The 20,617-nt window shown below is 45.7% G+C and overlaps 1 protein-coding gene across 3 annotated transcripts in view; it reads left to right on the top strand.

Annotated features, from left to right (window-relative positions):
* SLC25A42 (solute carrier family 25 member 42) overlaps positions 1 to 20,617 on the top strand; it is a 409,509-nt gene that overhangs the window by 253,866 nt on the left and 135,026 nt on the right. For 2 of the 3 annotated variants that reach the window (XM_069649132.1, XM_069649131.1), the window contains 2 exons: positions 14,853 to 14,878; positions 15,768 to 15,934. In XM_069649132.1, coding sequence (XP_069505233.1) covers positions 14,853 to 14,878; positions 15,768 to 15,934 — 193 coding nt within the window. Of the gene's footprint in view, positions 1 to 14,852; positions 14,879 to 14,906; positions 15,158 to 15,767; positions 15,935 to 20,617 lie in introns of those variants that run through there. The other variant, XM_069649133.1, reaches the window with a different exon arrangement.

Below are 20,617 nucleotides of genomic sequence, written 5' to 3'. Positions count from 1 at the left end.
AGAACAAACATTCAAAGGACTATCGACCTCCTCCACGAATTAGGCTTCTCAATCAATGAGAAAAAGTCGAGCCTGGTGCCAAGCACCTCCAAACAGTTCCTAGGAGCAATCCTAGATACTCAAGAGGGGTTGACATTTCCTTCAGAGGAAAGAATTCAGAATATACTACTGCAAATTCTGCAATATCAGTCCGGTCACCAAATAATGGTACGCAAAGCAATGCGTTTGCTGGGCATGATGGCTTTATGTGTTTACCTGGTCCCCTACGCGCCTGCGCATGCGTCCCATGCAGGAATGGTTGGCGAAACGGTGGTCTCAGGCAAGTGGTCAGTGGGGCGATCTAGTGGTCGTTTCGCCAACACTAGTACAAAGCCTTCACTGGTGGACAAGAGAGAATCTTGCACAGGGAAAACCCTTTTACGATCCCGAAGTACAGGCAGTAGTCACTACCGATGCATGTCTGACGGGGTGGGGAGCTCACCATCTCCACCACACAGCTCAGGGTCTCTGGTCTCCCTCAGTGGCCAAGAACCACATCAACCTGCTAGAGCTTCTGGCAGTATTCAGAGCGCTTCAAGCGTTCAAGCCCCACCTACTAAACCTGTCAGTGCAAATCCGGACGGACAGCACAACAGCCATGTTCTACCTGAACAAGCAAGGAGGGACTTGTTCGCCAAATCTGTCCAAGCTTGCCCAGAAAATCTGGATATGGGCATTCAGACGGAACATCTTCCTGTCATCACATGTTCCAGGGGAGCTCAATTCCCTAGCGGATGCTCTGAGCAGAGACTCCCTCCCAGAGGAACACAAATGGGTTCTACACAGAGAGGTCGTAGAAGATATCTTCTCACAGTGGGGTTTCCCCACTATAGACTTATTCGCCACAAGCGAAAACGGACAATGCCCAAGATTCGCGTCCAGATTCCCACAACCAGGATCCCAGGGGAACGCCCTGTGGATGAACTGGTCAGAAATGTTTGCATACGCTTTTCCACCAACGCCTCATCAGGAAGGTGATGAACAAGATGAACATGGAATCAATGACGCTCCTCCTAGTTGCTCCCATGTGGGCAAGACAACCGTGGTTCCCACACTTACGCAGACTAGCGACGTGCGACCCCCATCAAACTCCTGGGCTGGTACAACCTACTGTCCCAGCATCAAGGTCAGACAGTACATCCTCTACCCATCTCAATGAACCTAGCAGCATGGCTCCTGAGGTCACAGAGTTTGGACATCTAAATTTGCCTCAAATATTATGGACATCCTAAAAGAAGCTAGGAAGCCTAACACGAGCCACTGCTACTTTGACAAGTGGAAGAGATTTGTTATCTGGTGCCAGAATAGACAAATCAACCCAGTTGATTGCACTCCAACTATTGTTACATACATGCTCCACCTGCTTGATGCAGGACTGGTTTTTAACCACCTCCCATAACAAGGTGTCGTGGTGGAAAGTTCCAGTGGTTAAAGCCTTCATGGGAGGAGTAAAGAGACTTCACCCTCCTATTGCTAAACCACCACCAGGGTGGGACCTTAATGTGGTGCTAGCTAAACTCATGGGCCCCCCCATTCGAACCCATGCATAAAAGCAGTCTCAAACACCTGATTTATAAGACACCCGCCTTAGTAGCTATTACATCCATAAGAAGGGTTAGTGAAATTCGGGCTCTGTCAGTGCAGGATCCTTTCTTTACAGTTCACAAGGATAAACTGGTTTTGCATACACACCCTAGGTTCTCACCTAAGTTTATTTCCAAATTCCACGTGAACCAGCCCATCGAGCTTCCAGTTTTCTTCCAAAACCCACAAAGCTCGGCTGAGGTGAAACTACACACCGTAGATGTGCGTAGGGCGGTCCTCTACTATGTAAACAAGGAAAACAGACCAACTGTTTGTCTCCGTAGTTACAGGCAGAGAGTGGGGATCGCGTCTCTAAAGGTGCCATCTCTAAGTGGATTATTAACTGTATCCAGCTGTGTTACTCCCTTTCTGAGAAACTCTGCCTTTCACGCCAAGAGCCCACTCTACAAGAGGCATTGGGGCCACTCTGGCTTTCATTGCAAATGTACCCCTTGATACCATTTGCAAAGCAGCTACTTGGAGCTCTATTCACATTCTTACTCAGCACTACTGCATTGACACACATTCCAAGACAGATACACAAGTGGGACAAGCGGTTCTAAGAGATTTATTTGCTCATGACCCTTCACACATCCCACCTCCTTCTTCAGGTACTGCTCGCTAATCTATGCACAGCATGTGATCTAAGCAGATTCCACAAGCCTCAGAAGGGATACATTACTCACCGTAATCATATTTCTGATGCTTGTATCTGCTTAGATTCACATGCGACCCACCCTTCCTCCCCTCTGAGAGAAGGCGCATGGCTGCTTGTAGTCTTACCTTTCTTTCTATCTGCTTGGATTATCTGTACTCGCGCTACTCCTCATGCTACCTCATGTCAGAAAAAATACAATCTGAGTGTCCTACACGCGTGAGGGATCATGGGTACAGTGGACGTCACAGTAGGGATAGTATTACTGGCACGCCCTGTGTCGATGCCCATTTTCAAGTTTCGAAAAACAAACTGTAATACTCTGCAACTTCCACTAGATGTCGGCCTATGCACAGCATGTGAATCTAAGCAGATACAAGCTTCAGAAATACGATTATATGAGTAATGTATCATATATATATATATATATATATATATATATATATCATAATTCTTAGAGAATTTGAAACACATAAAATCACGTAAAACTAAATACCATAAATTATCACATATTATCTGAAAACATTTTAAGTAAAGTAATAATAGTGTCACTTAACTGATCTAGAAAGACATCAGAAAGGGAAAATCTACAATTATGAAAGAAAGATAGTAATTAGCAAGTAATTATCAAAGTATAATACGAAGAGTACAGGTAAGTCGCTATAGGCAGTTATTTTAGTTCTTAGATGGATATGCCCAGCAATCTTTCAATTCTGAGCCATGTATTGTACATTGCCATGTGCACTTTTAGGCTGTTTGAGTTCACACAATGATACCAAAACATAGGTTCCTCAATAGATTTCAAATCGTGAACGTGATTGCTATAATGTAAACGGTAAACTTTTAGCATGAGGGGACACGCAGACAATGGGTGTTTTGCTGTTTCAATAATTTGGGTATTTTTGCACATCCGGCAGAATCGATCTTCTGGTGCCAGTAGGTTATAACAGCCTTTGTTAGCAAGGACCGGTAGATGATCTGTTCTCAACAGAAGAAGAAAACGTCTAAGTCTGCTGGAAGGACACAGATTCAAATAGCTCTGGTTGTTCTTGAATGAATATGACATGTAATGTAAGAACTGGTATTTTTTAAGTGTACTCAAATGTTCATAGTTTTCCAACCAGTTCCAGATGTCTACATGTTTAGACAAAGTAATTTGCATACAGTTGTTGATTCCGCTCCATCTGGGAGTCCAGCAAATAACCCTGTTAAACGATTCCATTTTCGCTTTCAGGGGATAATTACATATGTCCTTAGATAGTTCTTGATAGATGGAGGCCATAAGTGAATTCACAGGGTTAGTACTCATCTTTCGATAGTTCTCAGCTCTTCTTTTCATCACAATTGATTTTAAAGATGCAAGGCCTAGTTCGAGCCTAATAATGGCCATTGGTATGCATTGAGGGAGGCCTAGTATTCTCGTCCAGAATTTCCCCTCCACCCATTGAAGCCATTTCAGATCAACGGATAGCAATGCGTCCAAACAGTAGACCACCATAGGGGCAAGATCCTGCATGTATAGCTGATGAACACCTCTTATTGTATATTCACAGTTCTTAATTGAGAATCGATGGATCAGAGCTGTTACTTGGGCTGCTTTTGTTATGCGTGACTTAATACAGGAGATATAATTGCCAGTCGCATCAATTTCTACACCCAGATATTTATATGTTGAAGTATATTTTATTTCATGATCTTGAATAGTTAATCTGGGTCGAGCGAGCCTCTTTCCTAAGAATACCATAAATTGTGTCTTATCTTGGTTGATAAGACCATTTGTCTCTGCATAGTCCCACAATGCCTTAGCCAACCTATGTAACCCACTGAATGTGTGTTCCAATATGATAAAATCGTCGGCATAAGCAAGTACAGGACAATGTTCAGACCCGATTTTAGGGGGACAATTATGTACTGCTGAGACCGCTGCAGGGATGTCGTGGGTAAATAGGTTGTACAGAAATGGAGCCTTTACACAGCCCTGCTTGACTCACCTGTTCTGGGCAATTAAATCAGTCATTGTGCCCTGGGAGTCCAGTTTAAGTCTGGCAGTGGTGTTATGATGTAGCAGCCTCAAGTTATATTGGAGTTCCTCAGGGCAGCCCAGTTGTTCCAGTTTCCGCCATAGTATTGCTCGTGGTACTAGGTTGAATGCGGCTCGGAAGTCTAAATAAACAGGGCATATAGAGGGGGATTGCCTTTCTTCTTGGCCCTAGTACGCAGAAGATCTAAGATTAACAAATTATGGGTGGTTGTATAACCTTTTCTGAAGCCGCTTTGAAACTGATTCAGTATGCCTGCTTTATCAGCCCACTGCTCCAGTTTCTCCAGTAGTAGTGATGCAAACAGTTTTCCTGTACAGACCAGCACGGAAAGGATTCTGTAGTTTCCCGGTTCCATCCTGTGTCCCCTCTTAAATATCGGGATTAGAATGGAAGTTTGCCAGGAGGCTGGATTTTCACCCGTCACCGTTATTTGTCAAACTGAATTTTCAGTAAGTGTGCCCAAAATTCCAGATTGCTCCTGAGAACCAAGTTTGCCAGGCCATCCGGGCCTGGCGCTCTTGAAGATTTCAGACATTTAATTTTGGTAATTAGTTGATCTGCTGTGACAGTAAATGGAGATTTCGATGGTGTAATAAAAATGGTACTCTGCTCCTCAGCTCCAACTGGGATATTGCGGGTTAGGAGAAAGTTTGTCCACTGTTGAGCACTAATTGGGTTAATCATAGAAATTGACCCAGTGCCTCTAACTTCACCCAGCAAGCTCCAAATGTTACGAGTATTCTTTGAGCACATCACTCTGACCGTTCTCTGCCAGTGACCTATTTTCTCAGCTCTTCTTTTAGATTTAATCCAGGCGTTATATTTATTTTTAAGTGATCTACATGTTGAATAATATAGAGCTAAAGATGAGCAGGTAGATTTTGCATTGCAGATTGCGGCTCTTAATTCTTGTTTTGCGTTTCTTATAAATATATCAAAAGGTTTACTCTGTCGACCACAGCTATCATGTTGGTAGGGGTTGGTAGCATAAGAAGCAAAAGAGGCAATCCTTCTTTCAATCTCATTGAGAGTTAATGATGTAAAGTGGTGAGTGACATATGTTAGCTCTGATTGAGCGGCGTAGGACGCATTATTAATGTTCTTTTCATGCTAACAAATTAGAGTCCCTGCCTGGTTAACGTTCATGTCACCTATAGGTCTAAGGAAAGCAGCATTATCGTCAGCAGTTAATGTTCATACAAGTGAGCTATGATCACTCAATGTATTTGGGCAAATGTTCAGATCTTTCACTCGTGAAGCTATGTCTGGGCTGACTAGCACATAGTCAATTGCGCTGTGTGCTCGACCGTTACTCCAGGTGTGCTTCTCAGGATTGTCACTATGTGATCTGCCATTGATTATTTCCATATCCTAGCTGTGAAAAAAGTTTGTCCAACTTAGTCCTTCGGAATCAGGAGTGAAATTAGCAATCAGTCTCATCTGTTTTAATCGAGGTTAATGATGGATCCCGACAAATATTTCAAACGGCAGTTGAAATCGCCAGTTATAATAACAGATTTGTTCCCTGCTGTCATAGACCAGTGGATGAGAAGATCGTGAAGAGCCTCCTGGATAGCCTCACTAGCAGAAGCACCCGGAGGATTATAGCTGGAAATGATGAGTATTCTTTCAGGAGCGTTTTCAAAGTATCTAACAAGTTTGATGGCGATGATGTTATCCTCTTGTTTGGTTTTCATTTGACTAGAGGTGATAGACTGTCTGACTCCCACTATTAACCTCCCATCGGGTCGAACCCTTAATCCTTTATTTTTTGGCCGGAGATTGGTATATCAGATACCCATGGAGAATAACGGGGGCGATTAGCCAGGTTTCTTGCAGGCATATACAGGAATGCCCAGTTAGAAAAGGGGGAGACCCATCTGAGGATAGCAAATATGTGACGCCACGACAATTCAGTGATACAATGGTGTAATCTCACTGTTTATTTATAGCTAAAGGAAGTGATAAAGCCAGGACCGCACCCTCTGGATATCCGCAAGCTGAACTTGTTCACCCATAGGTAAGGGGGAGGTAGCAGTAGTTTCGGTAGGCCCATTGCTGACTTTCTAAGGCCAGCTTGGATCTTCCAAATCGGGATCAGCATCGATCCCAACGTCTGCTATGTGTAAGCTCTCCTTGTAGCTTCGCATCATTTGGGTGGCGGATAGAAATTTGCAGTGAATAGCGGACACATTGGAATATTTCACGTGTAGAGGCTCAACATATTCAAAGTCCTCAGATCTAAGGACACGTAACTGGGGAATAGAATGAAGTCTCGTCATAAGTTCAGATCTGATAAGTCAATTGCGTTCATTTTGCTGGTATAGGTTCTTAATGATAGAAATTTGGTTTCCCGAATAATCAACTGTGTTGGTCTCAGTTGCAGCCATGATCGTTAATGCATCTGTAGTCGGAAGAGCAGTAGCTGTTTTTTTATGGGAGTCGATGAAATCTTGTCCGAGTCGGTCCTTAATTGAGAGGGCTCCAGATCGAGTGACACCTCTACATCTCTTGGAAATCCATTCTCATTGTCTGGAATAAGCCAGCTAGTTAGTATTCCAGGGCCATTGGTTTTACTTTTTTTTGGCCTTCGTGGCTTTCTTATTGGCCTTCTTAGAAAGAGTTTGCGTAGCTGCAGTTCACAGTAAAGGAGAGGCGACTACGCTAGGCTTCTTGCGCATTGCCGCCCTTCTTGCAAGTCTGCGTTGCTTGCGAGAAAAAAATACCTCAAAGTTATCATCCACTGCAGGATTAGACTCGGGAGCTGGCACAGGTTTTACGGGGGCAGCTTCTACAAGAGTCAGGTTTACAGCATCCTCGTCATTTATTTGGTCCACAGCCCCAAGTGTTAAAGTATTCTCAAGAATGCGGCCACACATTTTTAACAATATTTTTAAGGCAAATTGTAGGAAAGCCACAGATTATTGCAGCTCAGTCAAAACAGTAGGATTGGGCAATGACGTATCGTTGGGTTCGTTACAGCTGCTGACTTTAGAGGGTTCCTGATGTATGGCCAAATTAGGAGATGCCGATAACCTGCTCGAATCCTCCCTAGGGGAGTGCGGGTGCCCAGCGTTCGTACCTTGGAAAAGTGTCCGAGGTGGATTCGTAGACACCAGGTTCATTGATCTTTGCATAGAAAGACATAGCTCAAGAAGTGAGTTGTTGTCTATGTCGCCATAGTTAGAAACATCCAGAGGAGTAGTACTGCTGGCAACTACTGGTTCCATTTCATCTGTAGTTAAAGGATCTTTTCCTACTTGCTCAGTTATTGGAAAATAGTTGGTTATTGCTCCGGTAGTAGTGGGCTGCGGTTTCTTTGTTTTAGATTTACTCATTATGTCACAGTTTTGAGCTGGCCGCGGCCTTGTTAATACACTTTCATAGGTTATAAGTGGATTGTTGGCCTTTCTTTGGGGGCGGCATGTGTCAGACGCACAGAAGTTTAAATTAGTTTGCTCACTAATTTTGTGTACCTGACTGCCTCAGACCTCGCCCAGAGGTATTATACTGGTTAGAACAAGCTCACGTTCTGGCAAGTAGAAGAAACTGCCTGGTTGTTTGCGGCGTAAAGCCAAACACCGCCAAAATTGTAGATTGAAAAAAGAACTCCTGGAGATCTGCGCCAATTAGTTTCACCAGTCTTTAATTAGCATTTATAAAAATGCCAATCATCATAGCAAGAGCCCTTCTTAACACGTTTCGGCAGTGTGCCTTTCGAAAAAATGGGCATTTACTGAATATTAACAATGTTTTTATCACAGATACAGTATGAAGGAAAATATAACAACCAAAATGGTATAAATACAAAATTGTTGTGTTTGTAAGTACCGGTTCAACCAATTTGTCAATCATTAATTTTTACATGGGTATTTCAAAAATAGACGGTGATTACGGGTAGGTGAGGGGGAGGAATATTGGGGTTGGAGAGAGGGAAAGAAAAGTAATTCATCAATACCATCATTGGCTGAGTAAACTGATGTTTTCAACATGAATTTCTTTCATTGTATTACGAGCTAAATAAGCTGATACAAAATTAATTGCACACCTCTGTGTGTAAGGTAAGTAAAGTACTTCTTACTATGGTCATTGTTCAATTCAAATTATTCGCTAGTCATGGGTCAGATTCCTGTATTGGTGGAAGAAAAGCATAGAGGTACCCGTCTTAAAAGTACGTTTGCCATTGCCCCTATACATCAAATGGTGTTTCAAAGCATCAGAAGACAAAAAAGGGGGTGGGGGTGGCAGGGGAGAAAACAACTGTCCCAACGCGGAGTGCCAATCACAGTGGGAGGGAAGTGCGGGGCAAAGTGGTGGCATCAAAGTGCGGGGGGGTGGGAGAGAGCCCCCTGGGCAAGGCAAGCGCTAAGGGGAGACCAGGTGGCAAGTGCCAGGGGATGCAGGGAGTGAGGACCACATACTAAGTGCGAGGATAGAGGTGGATCAGGCTTGATAGGGATGCACACCCCCACCAGGCTAATCGGGGGAAGAGGGCCTGGAGGGGCAAGTTCAGGCTAGGAGGGTGGGAGTTTTGGGGGGACAGATGTGCAGGGGTAGACTGGGCAGGGAGGGCCTGGTACCCTGTAGGACTCGGAAGGGACCAGTCAGTGCAGCAGAGGGAGGCATTAGCAGGGGAGGGATAGATGGATAGAAACATTGAAAATGAGGATATTGCTAAGCTTCTGGAACCCAAGGAGAGCCAGCTGAAGCCTGAGAGGGTCAGGGAGGCCATTCCAGAGGGAGGCTACTGTCGGAGAGATCTACCCCCACCGCTCTGCTTGGAAAAGCATCTGATCTGCAGAGAATTGAGTTAGAAGATCAAAGGGCTCTAACAGGGAGGTATAAAGGGAGCGAGATTTGGATGTAGCAGGGTTGCAGGCCCCAAAAAGCTTTGTAGATGATGCAAAGGTTCTTGAACTTTATCCTCGTAGCCACCGGGAGCCAGTGGAGAGATTTTAGGTCTGGACAGATGCTGCCCCTGGGCTTGAGGCCAAGGATAAGTCTTGTACTCCTATTCTGGATTAGTTGAAGAGGGTGAAGGGAGGATAGAGGTAGATTGAGGAAGAGGTTATTGCAGTAGTTCAGCTTGGAGAAGACCAGAGCTCTGGAGTCATTGAGTTTCTAGGGAGAAGGTGAGGAAAGGGAGAATGCCTCTGAGGAGATGAAGCTGAAAGTGGGCCTTCTTGGCAAGGTCTGCGATCTGAGTAGAGCAGGAGAGAGGAGTCGAAGATGACGCCAAGGTTTTTTACTTCACAAGAGGGTGAATGGGGCCCATGCAAGGCAGCCAGAGTAGCAGCAAAGGGGGTGAGCGGGTGTCCCAATCAGGATCTGTCTTACTGGCATTAAGGCAGAGATGGTTAGCAGCGTACCATGCCTGAATAACAGTCGGGAATGAGAGCGGAAGACGAGCAACTGGAGGGAAGCTTGAAGGAGAGCTGTGTGTCATCCACATAACACTGGAAGTGAGGAGAGAAGGTGGAGATCAGGGGGGCTAGAAGGGCAAGGTAGATGTTGAAGAGACCTGGTAAGAGGATAGAGCCCTGAGGGACACCACAGGTGGAGAGTGCAGTGGAGAGGAAAGGGCCCAGTTTATCCATAGAAGGACGGTCAGATAGGAAGGAGGTCCACCAGTCCAGTGCCATGTCCGTGATGCCAAGGGTATCATGGAGCCAATTTATACGGGTGGCACGATTGACAGTGTTAAAGACAGAGGAAAGATCGAGAAGGATGAGCATAGAGGTAGAGTTCAAATCGGAATTTGGGAGCAAGTCTTCTCGGGTGTACAGAAGAGCAGTTTCCATGCCCCTGGCGGCTCTGAAGCCAGACTGGTGATCGTGGAGACAACCAACAGATTGAGTATGGTGGATCAGTTGGGAGATGACCAACCTCTCTGAGAGTTTGCCCAGGAAGGGGCTAATGGAGATAGGGTGGTAGTTTGCCGTGCAGGAAGGGTTGGCAGAAGGCTCTTTAAGGAGACTATGCACAAGGGAGTGCTTGAGGGGTTAGTGAGAAGGAGCCAGTGGCAAAAGAGTGATTGGAGAAATCAGCCAAGGCTGGAGCAAGGGAGGTAATGTTGTCCTTGATAGTTCTGGAGGAACAGAAGAGCACTTTTTTGGAGGAGACTTTCATAGAGAGGACTTGTTTAGAGACCACCAGTGCTATGGGCACTATCTGCTGACCCCTCCTTCCCGGCTAACTATCGCCCAATCTCCATCACTCCCTTCCTGGGTAAGCTCCTGGAGAAACTGGCCATCACCCAGCTTAATCTCCACATTGAATCTGTTGGTTGTCTTCGTGACCATCAGTCTGGCTTCAGAGCTGCCAGAAGCACGGAAACTGCTCTCCTGAACATCCGTGAAGACCTGCTCTCCAACCTTGACTCCAGTACCCCCTGTGTCCTCATCTTATTTGATCTCTCTACTGCCTTTGACACGGTCAACCATGCCATCCTGCTCAATCATCTCCTTGATAACTTGGGTATCACTGGTCAGGCTCTGGCGTGGCTTACTTCTTTCCTCTCCGACCGACCCTCCCAGGTCCAACTTGGGTTCTTCCTCTCCGCTATCTTTTTCTCTACCTGTGGTGTTCCCCAGGGATCTAATCTCTCTCCCTGGCTGTTCAACCAATACCTGGCATTCCTTGCCCGCCACATCACTGCGCTCTTCCCCGACTTTCAGTGCTATGCGGATGACACCCAGCTCTTCTTTAGGCTACCCTCTACCTCCTCCTCTCCTGCCCTCATCTGACTGTCTGCTATCCAGGAGTGGTGTGCCGCCAGTGACCTCTGCCTAAATGCCAGCCAGTAAGACTGAGTGTCTCCTCATTGGCTCACCCGCTCCCTCCTTCCCTGTAGCTCTCTGGCAGGCCTCTCTTGGCCCTCCCCCTACTCCCACTTGCAAGGCTAAAAACCTTGCGGTGATCTTCGACTCTACACTCTCCTCCTCTCCTCACATCTCTGTCTCTAAGAAGTCACACTACCAGCTGCACCTCCTCAGAGGTATTCTTGCTTTCCATTCATTCCCCCAGAAGCTTGCTGTCTCCAGAGCCATGGTTCTCTCTAGGCTGGACTATTGTAACAGCCTCTTTCTAAGTCTGCCTGCTTCTACTCTCCGCCCTCTGCAACGTATCCAGAACAGGACTGCAAGACTTGTCCTTGGCCTCAGGCCCCGGCATCGTATCTCTCCAGGACTGAAATCTCTGCACTGGCTCCCAGTGGCTGTGAGGATTACATTCAAAACCCTCTGCATCGTTCACAAGGCCTTCTGGGGCTTCAATACCTTCAACTCTCTCTTTCTAAATATCTTACTTCTTGAGCTCTTCGCTCATCCACCTCCAGCTCCCTCACGGTCGGTCGCTTCTCCAAGCAATGAGTTGGTGTTAGATCTTTCTTCGGCTGGCGCCTACCTCTGGAACAGCCTCCCTGCCTCCCTTAAACTTGAGGCGAACCATCTCCTGCTCCGGAAGCACCTCCAAAACCTTCTGCTTTTTCTCCTCCTCTCCTCTGCTGACCACCTGGCTGTAACCGGAACTACGCTGGCTGCCTGGATACCCTCTGACCTCGGGCCCAAGCCTTCCCCTGCCAGTGTCACTCACACGCACTGCCCACCTAGCAACCCCTGCACTTGGGCACTGTTCTGTATCCCTAAAGTCCCCCTACCAGCCCTTGACACCTGATGATGCCCGCACTTACCAATGCACTTGCCACTTGCTGGCCGTTTGGTTACTATTATCGTCTTTCTCATGTACTGCACTGTCCCTGACCCCTTCCCACGCACTTGCGTGATCTGAATGACACCTGGCCTAGTAGGATCGTTGTCTGTCCTCCCTTTGTTCCCCTCCCTTGGCTCTTTGAGCAGATGGAGTCTGTATTGCCTTTGGAGCAGGCTGCAGGCCAGTTTGAGAGTGTATGTGCCTGAAGCCAGCCACTTCTACTCAGCAACTCTGCACTTGCGTTTCAAAGACACTAAGTTGAAATCATACCAGGTGTTGTGATTGGAGGCAGGCTTCATGCAGATCCTAATGACCTGGGAAAGGAGCCCCAGGGTGTTGGAGATGGCGAGTTGAAGGTTAGCAAGGGCTGTGTCGGTGTGAGACCCAGTGCCTGGAGTGGGAGGGGGAATGAAGTGGCGGCAAAGGTAGCAACTGACTCACTTTGTGGGCCGAATGACTGAGAAGGAGATTGACAGTGCAGGCAGAGGCTTAGCCGGTGGACATAGAGATCCAGATGAGGACAAGACAGGAGAGCATGGTCGGACCACAAGAAAGGTGTAATGAGAGGGTTGGTGATGTGGATTTCGGGATGATCTCAATAGTAGGATGGCGTTGTGCTCGGACCAGTCAAATGGTATAGCGTTATGTTTGAAAATCTATCTTGACCAGAAGCATTTTGTGAAATGCTCATACCACTGCTTGTATGGCACTGCTTTTTGGCATTATATTTGATTGTATAACCCTTGTTGATGTATATATTTATTAATATTATATTTATTGAGCGCGGCCCAGCTTCGAGAAGCACCGTAGCACTTTACAATCAGAGGGGGGGGGGAGAATAAGGTTAGGGAGAATAGAAACAAGAGTGGGGATCTAACCGGGGATGGAGGGCAATAGTCGGCAAAGGATCTAAAAGTAACCAACGGTGGGGATCGGATCACCCAATCTCTGGTAAGGTGGGGAGTGGACAGTGTATGGACCTAGATGTTAGGGAGGAGCCATTCCTTGAGGCACAGGGTCTTGAACTCCTTCCTAAATTATAGAAGCGAGGGGTGCATCTGATATGATGGGGAGGAGGTTCCAGGGTCTTGGGCCATAGTGTGAAAAGGCTGGTCTTCTTCCTTCCTACACCAGTAGAGTGAAAGTCAAGTATTTATGGGATTTATAAAACGCAAATCTATCTGAAGCTGTAAATTTGGGACTTGCACATGTAGAGTGGGGTGGTAGCAGAGGCTACTGGGATTAGTGTTTAGGGAGGTGCCTGAACTTGATACTGCATTGTCCTTAGTTCAATCTGTATTCTAATCTACACAGTTCTGGAGTGTGCTTCAGTGACTTCAGTCTCGGGGTGTTTAATTAGCCCTGGCACACTGCTTTTACTCTGAGTTGGCAGATAACATAGGAAATTAGTTATCCTCTGGGAATGTCTCCGAGCAAGGCTGCAGCTTTTGCCTCTTGTTCTGTGGGTCTGTGGGGTCTTCCTCTTGCATCCTCCCAGGAACTTGTTCAGTCTGCAGTAATTATACCTTCTACCCAAGGGTCACACCCTCGTACTTGAGCCTGCTACCGACTCTTCTCGGTCTCTCAAAATTCCGAATTTCCTTTCGGCTCTGGTGGCTTGTCTGCTACCGACAGGATCTGAACTAGAGACCCAAAAAGCTAATCTTTCTCGTCTTCAGTTTTCTCTTTGGCTCTTGCCAGCTACTGGGTCGTGGTCCACAGTAAGGACCTTAGACTATGCTCTCCTGCAAGTCATCACCTCTTGCTTAACTCTCAGTGCGTAGTCTATTTGTCTCGTACACCTCTTATTGCTACAACACCAACTGTCTGGAACACTACCCTAACTCCCAAACAACCTAGTGTTGTGTCTCTTTTATTTCTGTGGCATTGACACACCTTCCATTATGTGTTCCAATCATCCTGGGGTCTTGTGATTTGTGCGGGATATATAGTACAATTTCCTCCCCAGGTTTATGGCCCTTTTCCACAACTATATTATGGTGTTGTTTTTTTTTTTAATGATTCAGTTTAACGCTTGCTCTGGGCCAGCAGCCCATCTGCAAGTTATCCGCAATCTCGCAGTTAGGCTCGATTATCATGGCAGCTGCGTGGCCCTGCATTTCGATATGTTTCAAATTCACTTGCATCGAAAGTCTGGTTTGAGGTATGCCCAATTTCATTTCCACTCTTCAGGGGCATCCGCTTTCCTATTGGCATCCCCTTCTGCGAGTAGACTCCTGAATGGAGCCTCAGGTAAGTAGAAACGCCTTCAAATATGATTCTGCAACCCTTTCGAGATATTTCTTGATGGGGTTTCTTGCCTCTTAACGTGATTCCCCTCTTAATTTTTTACTATGGGCTCCTTCCTCATTTCACATGGAATATCTTCTTGAAGGGGAGTCTGCAGGATGGGAAGTCTGGCAACCGAGGAGGCACTCTGGGAGATCATGCTATCTCTATGGAATAAATTACGCGTTTGTTAGATTCCTCCACCCACATAGTTCCCTAGTCCCCATCTATGGTCTCCCCATAGGGGGCTACATCCGAGTACATGCATTCCAAACTATTTTGGTGTAGAAATGAGTACATGAACTTGTGTTTATTGATAACCGTTGTTAATTCTCTATAGATGTGAGGTTTCCTCCTGTAAAAATGATTTCTACACTGAAGATGATTTCTCATTTGTTATTCAATGCCATTTGATTCCGTTCTTTAAATTGTGGAACTGTTCTGTTCCACGGTGTGGAAGACGTTTTCACTATTATCTTGTGTCACAGTCCTAACCTTCTGTTTTTGTTTATTTTCTTGATTTCTTTCTCCAGTGTCTTCAAACAGATTTTCTGCAAAGGTGAGGCAACGCATATAAAACATGCTGAGAAAGACAGGATTCGGTTTAGTAGCACAGAAGTTAATCTTTTCATGGTGTTCTAACTGAAACCAGTGGAAATATTGTTTTACATTTGTAAAAAGGAATGCACCATCCCACTACCAACGCAGTGTCTGTTAACGTACATCGGCAACGAACCCTGCCCCTGAATTCAACATATCCAGTACTTTGCTGCTCATGAAGTTCATATTCGCTAAACGTTTCTTGAAAACTAATCTGAAAACACACCAGTCGAGATCGGTATGGTATGGTGCAGTTGTGTGTTATCTGCTCTGAACAGACCTCGCACAATTGTTATTACAGTATGTTTTTGCTCCTAGATTTCTAGGTTAAAAGCCGACCTGTTAACCAACAGTTCACACACAGCAGACCTTTGCCCGTTGTGCACTCGGCTTATTGCCAAAGAAATTGTTCCCCTTTTACAGCGATCTCATTGTGCAACAGCCTGGAAAATGTACGTATTTGAAACCATAGATCAGGTTAAAATCACCTAGGAGTGTTAGAGCGGTCACATACTGTAAACAATGGAGCGATCTGTATGTGACTTAATATTGCCTTTGCTTTTCTTTTGAAAGGTTTTGTTTCTATGGTGCTTCATTATACTCCAATTCTGCAAATTTGCTCTAATGGTTTCTTGTCAGCTGTTGATTTTACTAGCCTTTGGCCAATCAGTGTGGAATGCATGACTAACACCTTCTCAATCAGGTATTCAGCAGTGCACGTATTGAAAGGAATATGGCTAATCACATACGTGCCATCTATAGAATCATCGAGCAAGTGATTAAGATACATTTTTCTCATGGTACATTTGTTAAAGTTTTGCCTTCTTTTCTTTTTGTACCCTCTGTAGGAAGCCTATAGATTGATCTACCGCACTTACCTCAAAGATGGGTTCTTTAGCCTGTGGCGAGGAAACTCTGCAACCATGGTTCGTGTGGTCCCTTATGCAGCGATCCAGTTCTGTGCACATGAGCAGTACAAAGAACTCCTGGGTAGCTACTATGGCTTCCAGGGAAAGTAAGAAACCTTGTAATTAATTACAGTATTTAGTTGGCGTTTCGTGTGAAGCAAAATATGTCTTAAGCGTTGTGGTTTGCAAGTGTTGGAAGTATGTGGGGCTCATGTTGGGGAGTTCCTACTCCAGAGGGCGTCTTCGCTGGTGTTAAAGAAAAGGTTATTCGCAGAAGGTCGGTGTGTGGAAGGGAACAGAGTAAGCTGATCAGAAAGGCTCTACGAACATAGTTGTGCAATACGTTGATCCATGTATGATTGAAAGATGGTTCAGTTTGTTTGCAAAGTAGCATAGGGGTTTGGGAGGATTAATAAGGCATAGTAGACACATCCACAGTCTCTTAAGCGTTTCAGATTTCTGTTCCTTCATCACCACAGAAATCTGGTTTTAGTTTTTTCTGAGATCTGTACAATATTTGCTTCAATAACCGCAGTGTAAGATGATCAGTCATTAAGCATGCGAATGCCATGCATAAATGCGGTCTGTGTGTGGAAACGAAGTGCCTTTTTGGATATTTACATTCATAGCATTTGACCAAATTCTTTAGATGTCTGACTGCATTGGGTTGGACTCATTTTTATCAATTAATATTACTGAGCTGAGGTGAGGTGTTGCATATACATTCTTATATCCAAACATAACTGGCTGTATCCAATTGGGAAACTGACATATTACGAGAAAATATACACTACCATTTAAGATGAGGTTTTTTGTGCATTAAAACAGTTACATAGCCCACCCAATGGTATTATAGGTGCTTCTGGTTATACTCTGGTATAACGTTTCTATTATAATTGAAAAGTAAATATATTCTCTTTTGCAATAATAGATGCTTTTCTCGTTTTGTAATTAATCATTTAAATTACAGCGTTTAAAGCGGCCCAGGCCACTTAAAAGCACATGAGCGAGCAGATTTTTCTAATTTAGTATTAAAGGGAGCAGATGGAGGGAGACAATTCCAGATTAGCTCTCTTTAAACAAATCTGGTTTGCTTTTACTTGAAATATTTTATTTTGTCACTGTTGAACTGCAATAGTTTGCGATAAGTCTCTGTAAAGAATTAGTAATAGTTGCATAATGTACAAACTGCTTACCCCTATTCTAGATTAATCACGACAGTACCCACCCCCCTACCCCCACAGTCACCTGCGGATGAGTAAGGGTTATATATACTGCCTGTACAACCATTATCTCTTGCATTCAGTATAGGTTATCTGTACAGCGCTTATACACAAGTGAAGTGCTTCAAGGCTGGAAGGGAACAGGGGAAAAACATTAGTCATTCTTGGGTCTTGAGGTTTCCGAATGATCTAACAAAAAGTAACTAACGTACTAGGCCTGATGGCATGCCACCTAATGCAAGTGCATGAAGTGTAACGGGCTCAACCAGATTAGGGAGGAGAGACAAAGGGGGACAAGACAGAACTTACTAGGCCTAGTAAATTCAGGACATGCAAAGGTACAGACGGAGAGGGAAACGAGTGCGCCCAGTCTAGCAGGGCCCTGGATTAAGTGCAGAGATGCTACCTCTCTCATGGAACATAGATGAAGTGCAGTAGGTGTTGCCCCTCTCATGGAATGAAAGCTGAAAGTGCAGTAGAGCTGTGCATAGTGCAGAGGCCCGGAAGCAAGTGCAAGGACTGGTGGGGGAGCCTGGTACCTGTGAGGCTCTGGAGGTGAGCCAGGCGACCAGTCAGCAAAAACTGAACACAGGGGAGAGATGGAGCAGTGAGGCTGGAGAGAAAGAGAGGGAGTTTAGCAAGGGGGAGGGAGGGAGGGAGCGAAAAGGAAGGTCTTGATGAGTTTCCGGAACTGAAGGAGTTCCGGCTCAAGGCAGAGAGGCAGGGTGGCTGTTCCAGAGAGGCACATGCAGAGGATAAAGATCTACCCCTAAATCTCTGCTTGGAAAACAAGCTCACACCCAGAGAGTTGGAGGAGGTCGAGCAGAGGGCTCTAGAAGGAGAGTATTTAGGAAGAGGCATTTTAGCCCCAGCAAGCCTTGTGGACTATGCAGAGGGTCTTGAACTTGATTCTAGCAGCCACGGGGAGTCAGTGGAGGGATTTCCGCACCAGAGAGATGTGGTCCCTGGGCGTGAGGCCTCGGATAATTCTTGCGGTTCTGTTCTGGACGAGTTGTAGCAGGCGCAGGGTAGAAGTAGGCAGATTGAGAAAGAGGCTGTTGCAGTATTCCATCACAGAGAAAACCAGGGCACTGGAGCCGGTGATCTTTTGGGGGAAGGTGTGAAAAGGTAGAATATCTCGGAGGAGGTGCATCTGGTGGTGGGACTTTTTAGAACTGTTTGAGGTGTGAGAAGAGAAAGAGAGTGGAGTCAAAAATGACCCCGGGGGCTTTTGCCTCACTAGCAGGTGAGGGCGTAGGGCCAAGGGAGGCCGGCCAGTGGGAAATTGTGAAAGCAGGGGCAGGGGTCCCAATGAGGAGGATCTGTTTTACTGGCATTGAGGCATGGATCGTTAGCGGCACACCAAGACTGAATTGCGGTCAGACAGTCGGGAATGCGGGAGAAGGAGGAAGAGGCAGAGGGTTAACCTGAAGGAGAGCTGTGTATCATCCACATAACACTGAAAGTTAGAGGTGAAGGTAGAGATCAAGTGGGCCAGTGGGGCTATGTAGACATTGAAGAACCACAGGGATAGGTTAAATCCCTGGGGGACGCCACAAGTGGAGAGAGTGATGGAGGAGAGAAAGGATCCAAGTTCCACCTGTGAACGGCGGGCAGAGAGAAGGGAGGCAAACCACACCAGGTTCAGATCTGTAAAGCCAAGGGTATCACAAAGACACGAGATCAGGATGTTGTGGTTTTCAGTGTTGAAGACCGAAGAGAGATCGGGAAGAATGAGGACAGAAGGAGAGTTAGTCAAGATTTGAGAGGAGATTTTCACAGGTGTTCAGAAGAGAAGTTTCCATGCCTCTGGATGCCTTAAAGACAGACTGATGGGCATGCAGACAACCAGCAGATTCAGTATGCAGGTTAAGCTGAGAGCCAATTTCTCCAGGAGTTTTCCCAGGAAAGGAGTAATAGAGATCGGGCGATAGTTACCCGGGATAGAAGGGTCAGCAGAGGGTTTTTTGAGCAGAGGGTGCACAAGAGTGCTTGAGAGAAGTGGGGAAAACTCCAGCATACAGCTGCAAGATTTTCCTGGAACATCCTGTATCGCCATTAGGCAGTAATTAATGGGATCTGATCTTATGCCCTTTTTAAATATTGTTATTATACAGGACGTTTTCTTTCACGGGGCCCGTAGCATATGTATGCCTATATAACATATTTAATATTTTCGGCCACATACTGGGATTACATTTATAAACGTTATAGGGCAGACCAAGTCCTGATGCCACGGCTGTCCAAAGGGGCATTCTATGACAAGACAGGAGGCTCGCATTATGCTGTTTCTTTCTTTATTTACAGCCATGTCAGCACTTTAAAACTTTCAACTTTAATACTGAACATTTCTGTTTTTCTTAGAAACAAAGTTTGGAAAACAAAATGCCGAAGTTTAAAGATCCTCTAGTCCATAGTCTTATTCGATAAATCTGCATCAGGGAACTACAAGCCCCATGAGTCTTAGGTCTGAGGTAGTCCTGACCTTTCCCCTCTGCCGCTACCCGAGGGCAGCCCTCTCCATAAGAACCCCTCTGACCAGGTCCTTTCCTCTTTCTTTCTGCTGCCAACAGATAAGTGACATGATTTATTGTTTCTTCTGGTGATGAGATAGATGAACTCTATATCACCTGTATATGATATTAATTGCTTGAATATTGTTGTAATACACTTAGTAATGCTTATTAAACGAAACGCATTTAAAATGATTTTGTAGTCGGCTCAGAACGCGAGCGTGTTCTTACCGTGGCGCGTATCATTAGGGCAGCGCGAGCACAGCGAGTTTCCCACAAATCGCGGGTAAGAAGAGTGTTGTGAGCGAGCTGGGACCGGAGTCGCGTGCATATTTAGCCCACGCCCAGCTCTCTCTTTCCGTATTTCAGCGCCGGCGAACACGGCGACCGTTAGGACCCAGGGGAGCTGGAACCTTCCACAGTTCCCAGCGTCCCCTGGGAATCCAGCTTCCGCGCGCATTGCGCACGAACAGAGAACGAAGGAAGTTGGTTTGATAGAGCTCCAGTCAGAAATTTAAAAAAAATAAATAAAAAAAAATAAAAAAAGGGAAGCTGCTTTCACACACACGCTGCTAGCAATATACAGCACGTGTTAAGAAGTGCAGTAGCATTTCCAACTGCTGACTTCCTCACAGTTGGCTCTGCCAACATCAAGGACATGGCTACATTTGGCATTCCCACTAATACTCCTTTCTCTTCCCCAGAATGGAGCCAAGAAGAGTGGGTAGAAGACCTTTCTCAACAAGATTCTGACTTATTAAGTTTTAAGAAGGTACTTGGAGATTCCTTGATTCAAGCTGTCTCACAAGGGGTGCAACCTATTACGAAAAGGCTGGAGACTCTAGAAATGATTATGGCTGAACAGCAGAAACAGCTTACAGCCAGGAAAAGACAGGCTAGCAGCCCTGAGGAAGGAACGTCGGCAGGACACCCACAGAAAGGGGTTGAAAAGAAGGGGTGTAAAGTAGCCCGGAAGAGCAAGGACTCTTTGACCCCCCCGGGTATCGATGAAAGGGTTAACACTGTTCCCCAATTGGAAAAGAAGCCTTCCTGG

This window comes from Ambystoma mexicanum, chromosome 1p (assembly GCF_040938575.1).
Source record: "Ambystoma mexicanum isolate Mex_15411 chromosome 1p, UKY_AmexF1_1, whole genome shotgun sequence".
NCBI classification, from domain to species: domain Eukaryota; kingdom Metazoa; phylum Chordata; class Amphibia; order Caudata; family Ambystomatidae; genus Ambystoma; species Ambystoma mexicanum.
The sequence above is the reverse complement of the archived record's forward strand: the minus strand, read 5'-3'. Positions and strand labels throughout refer to the sequence as shown.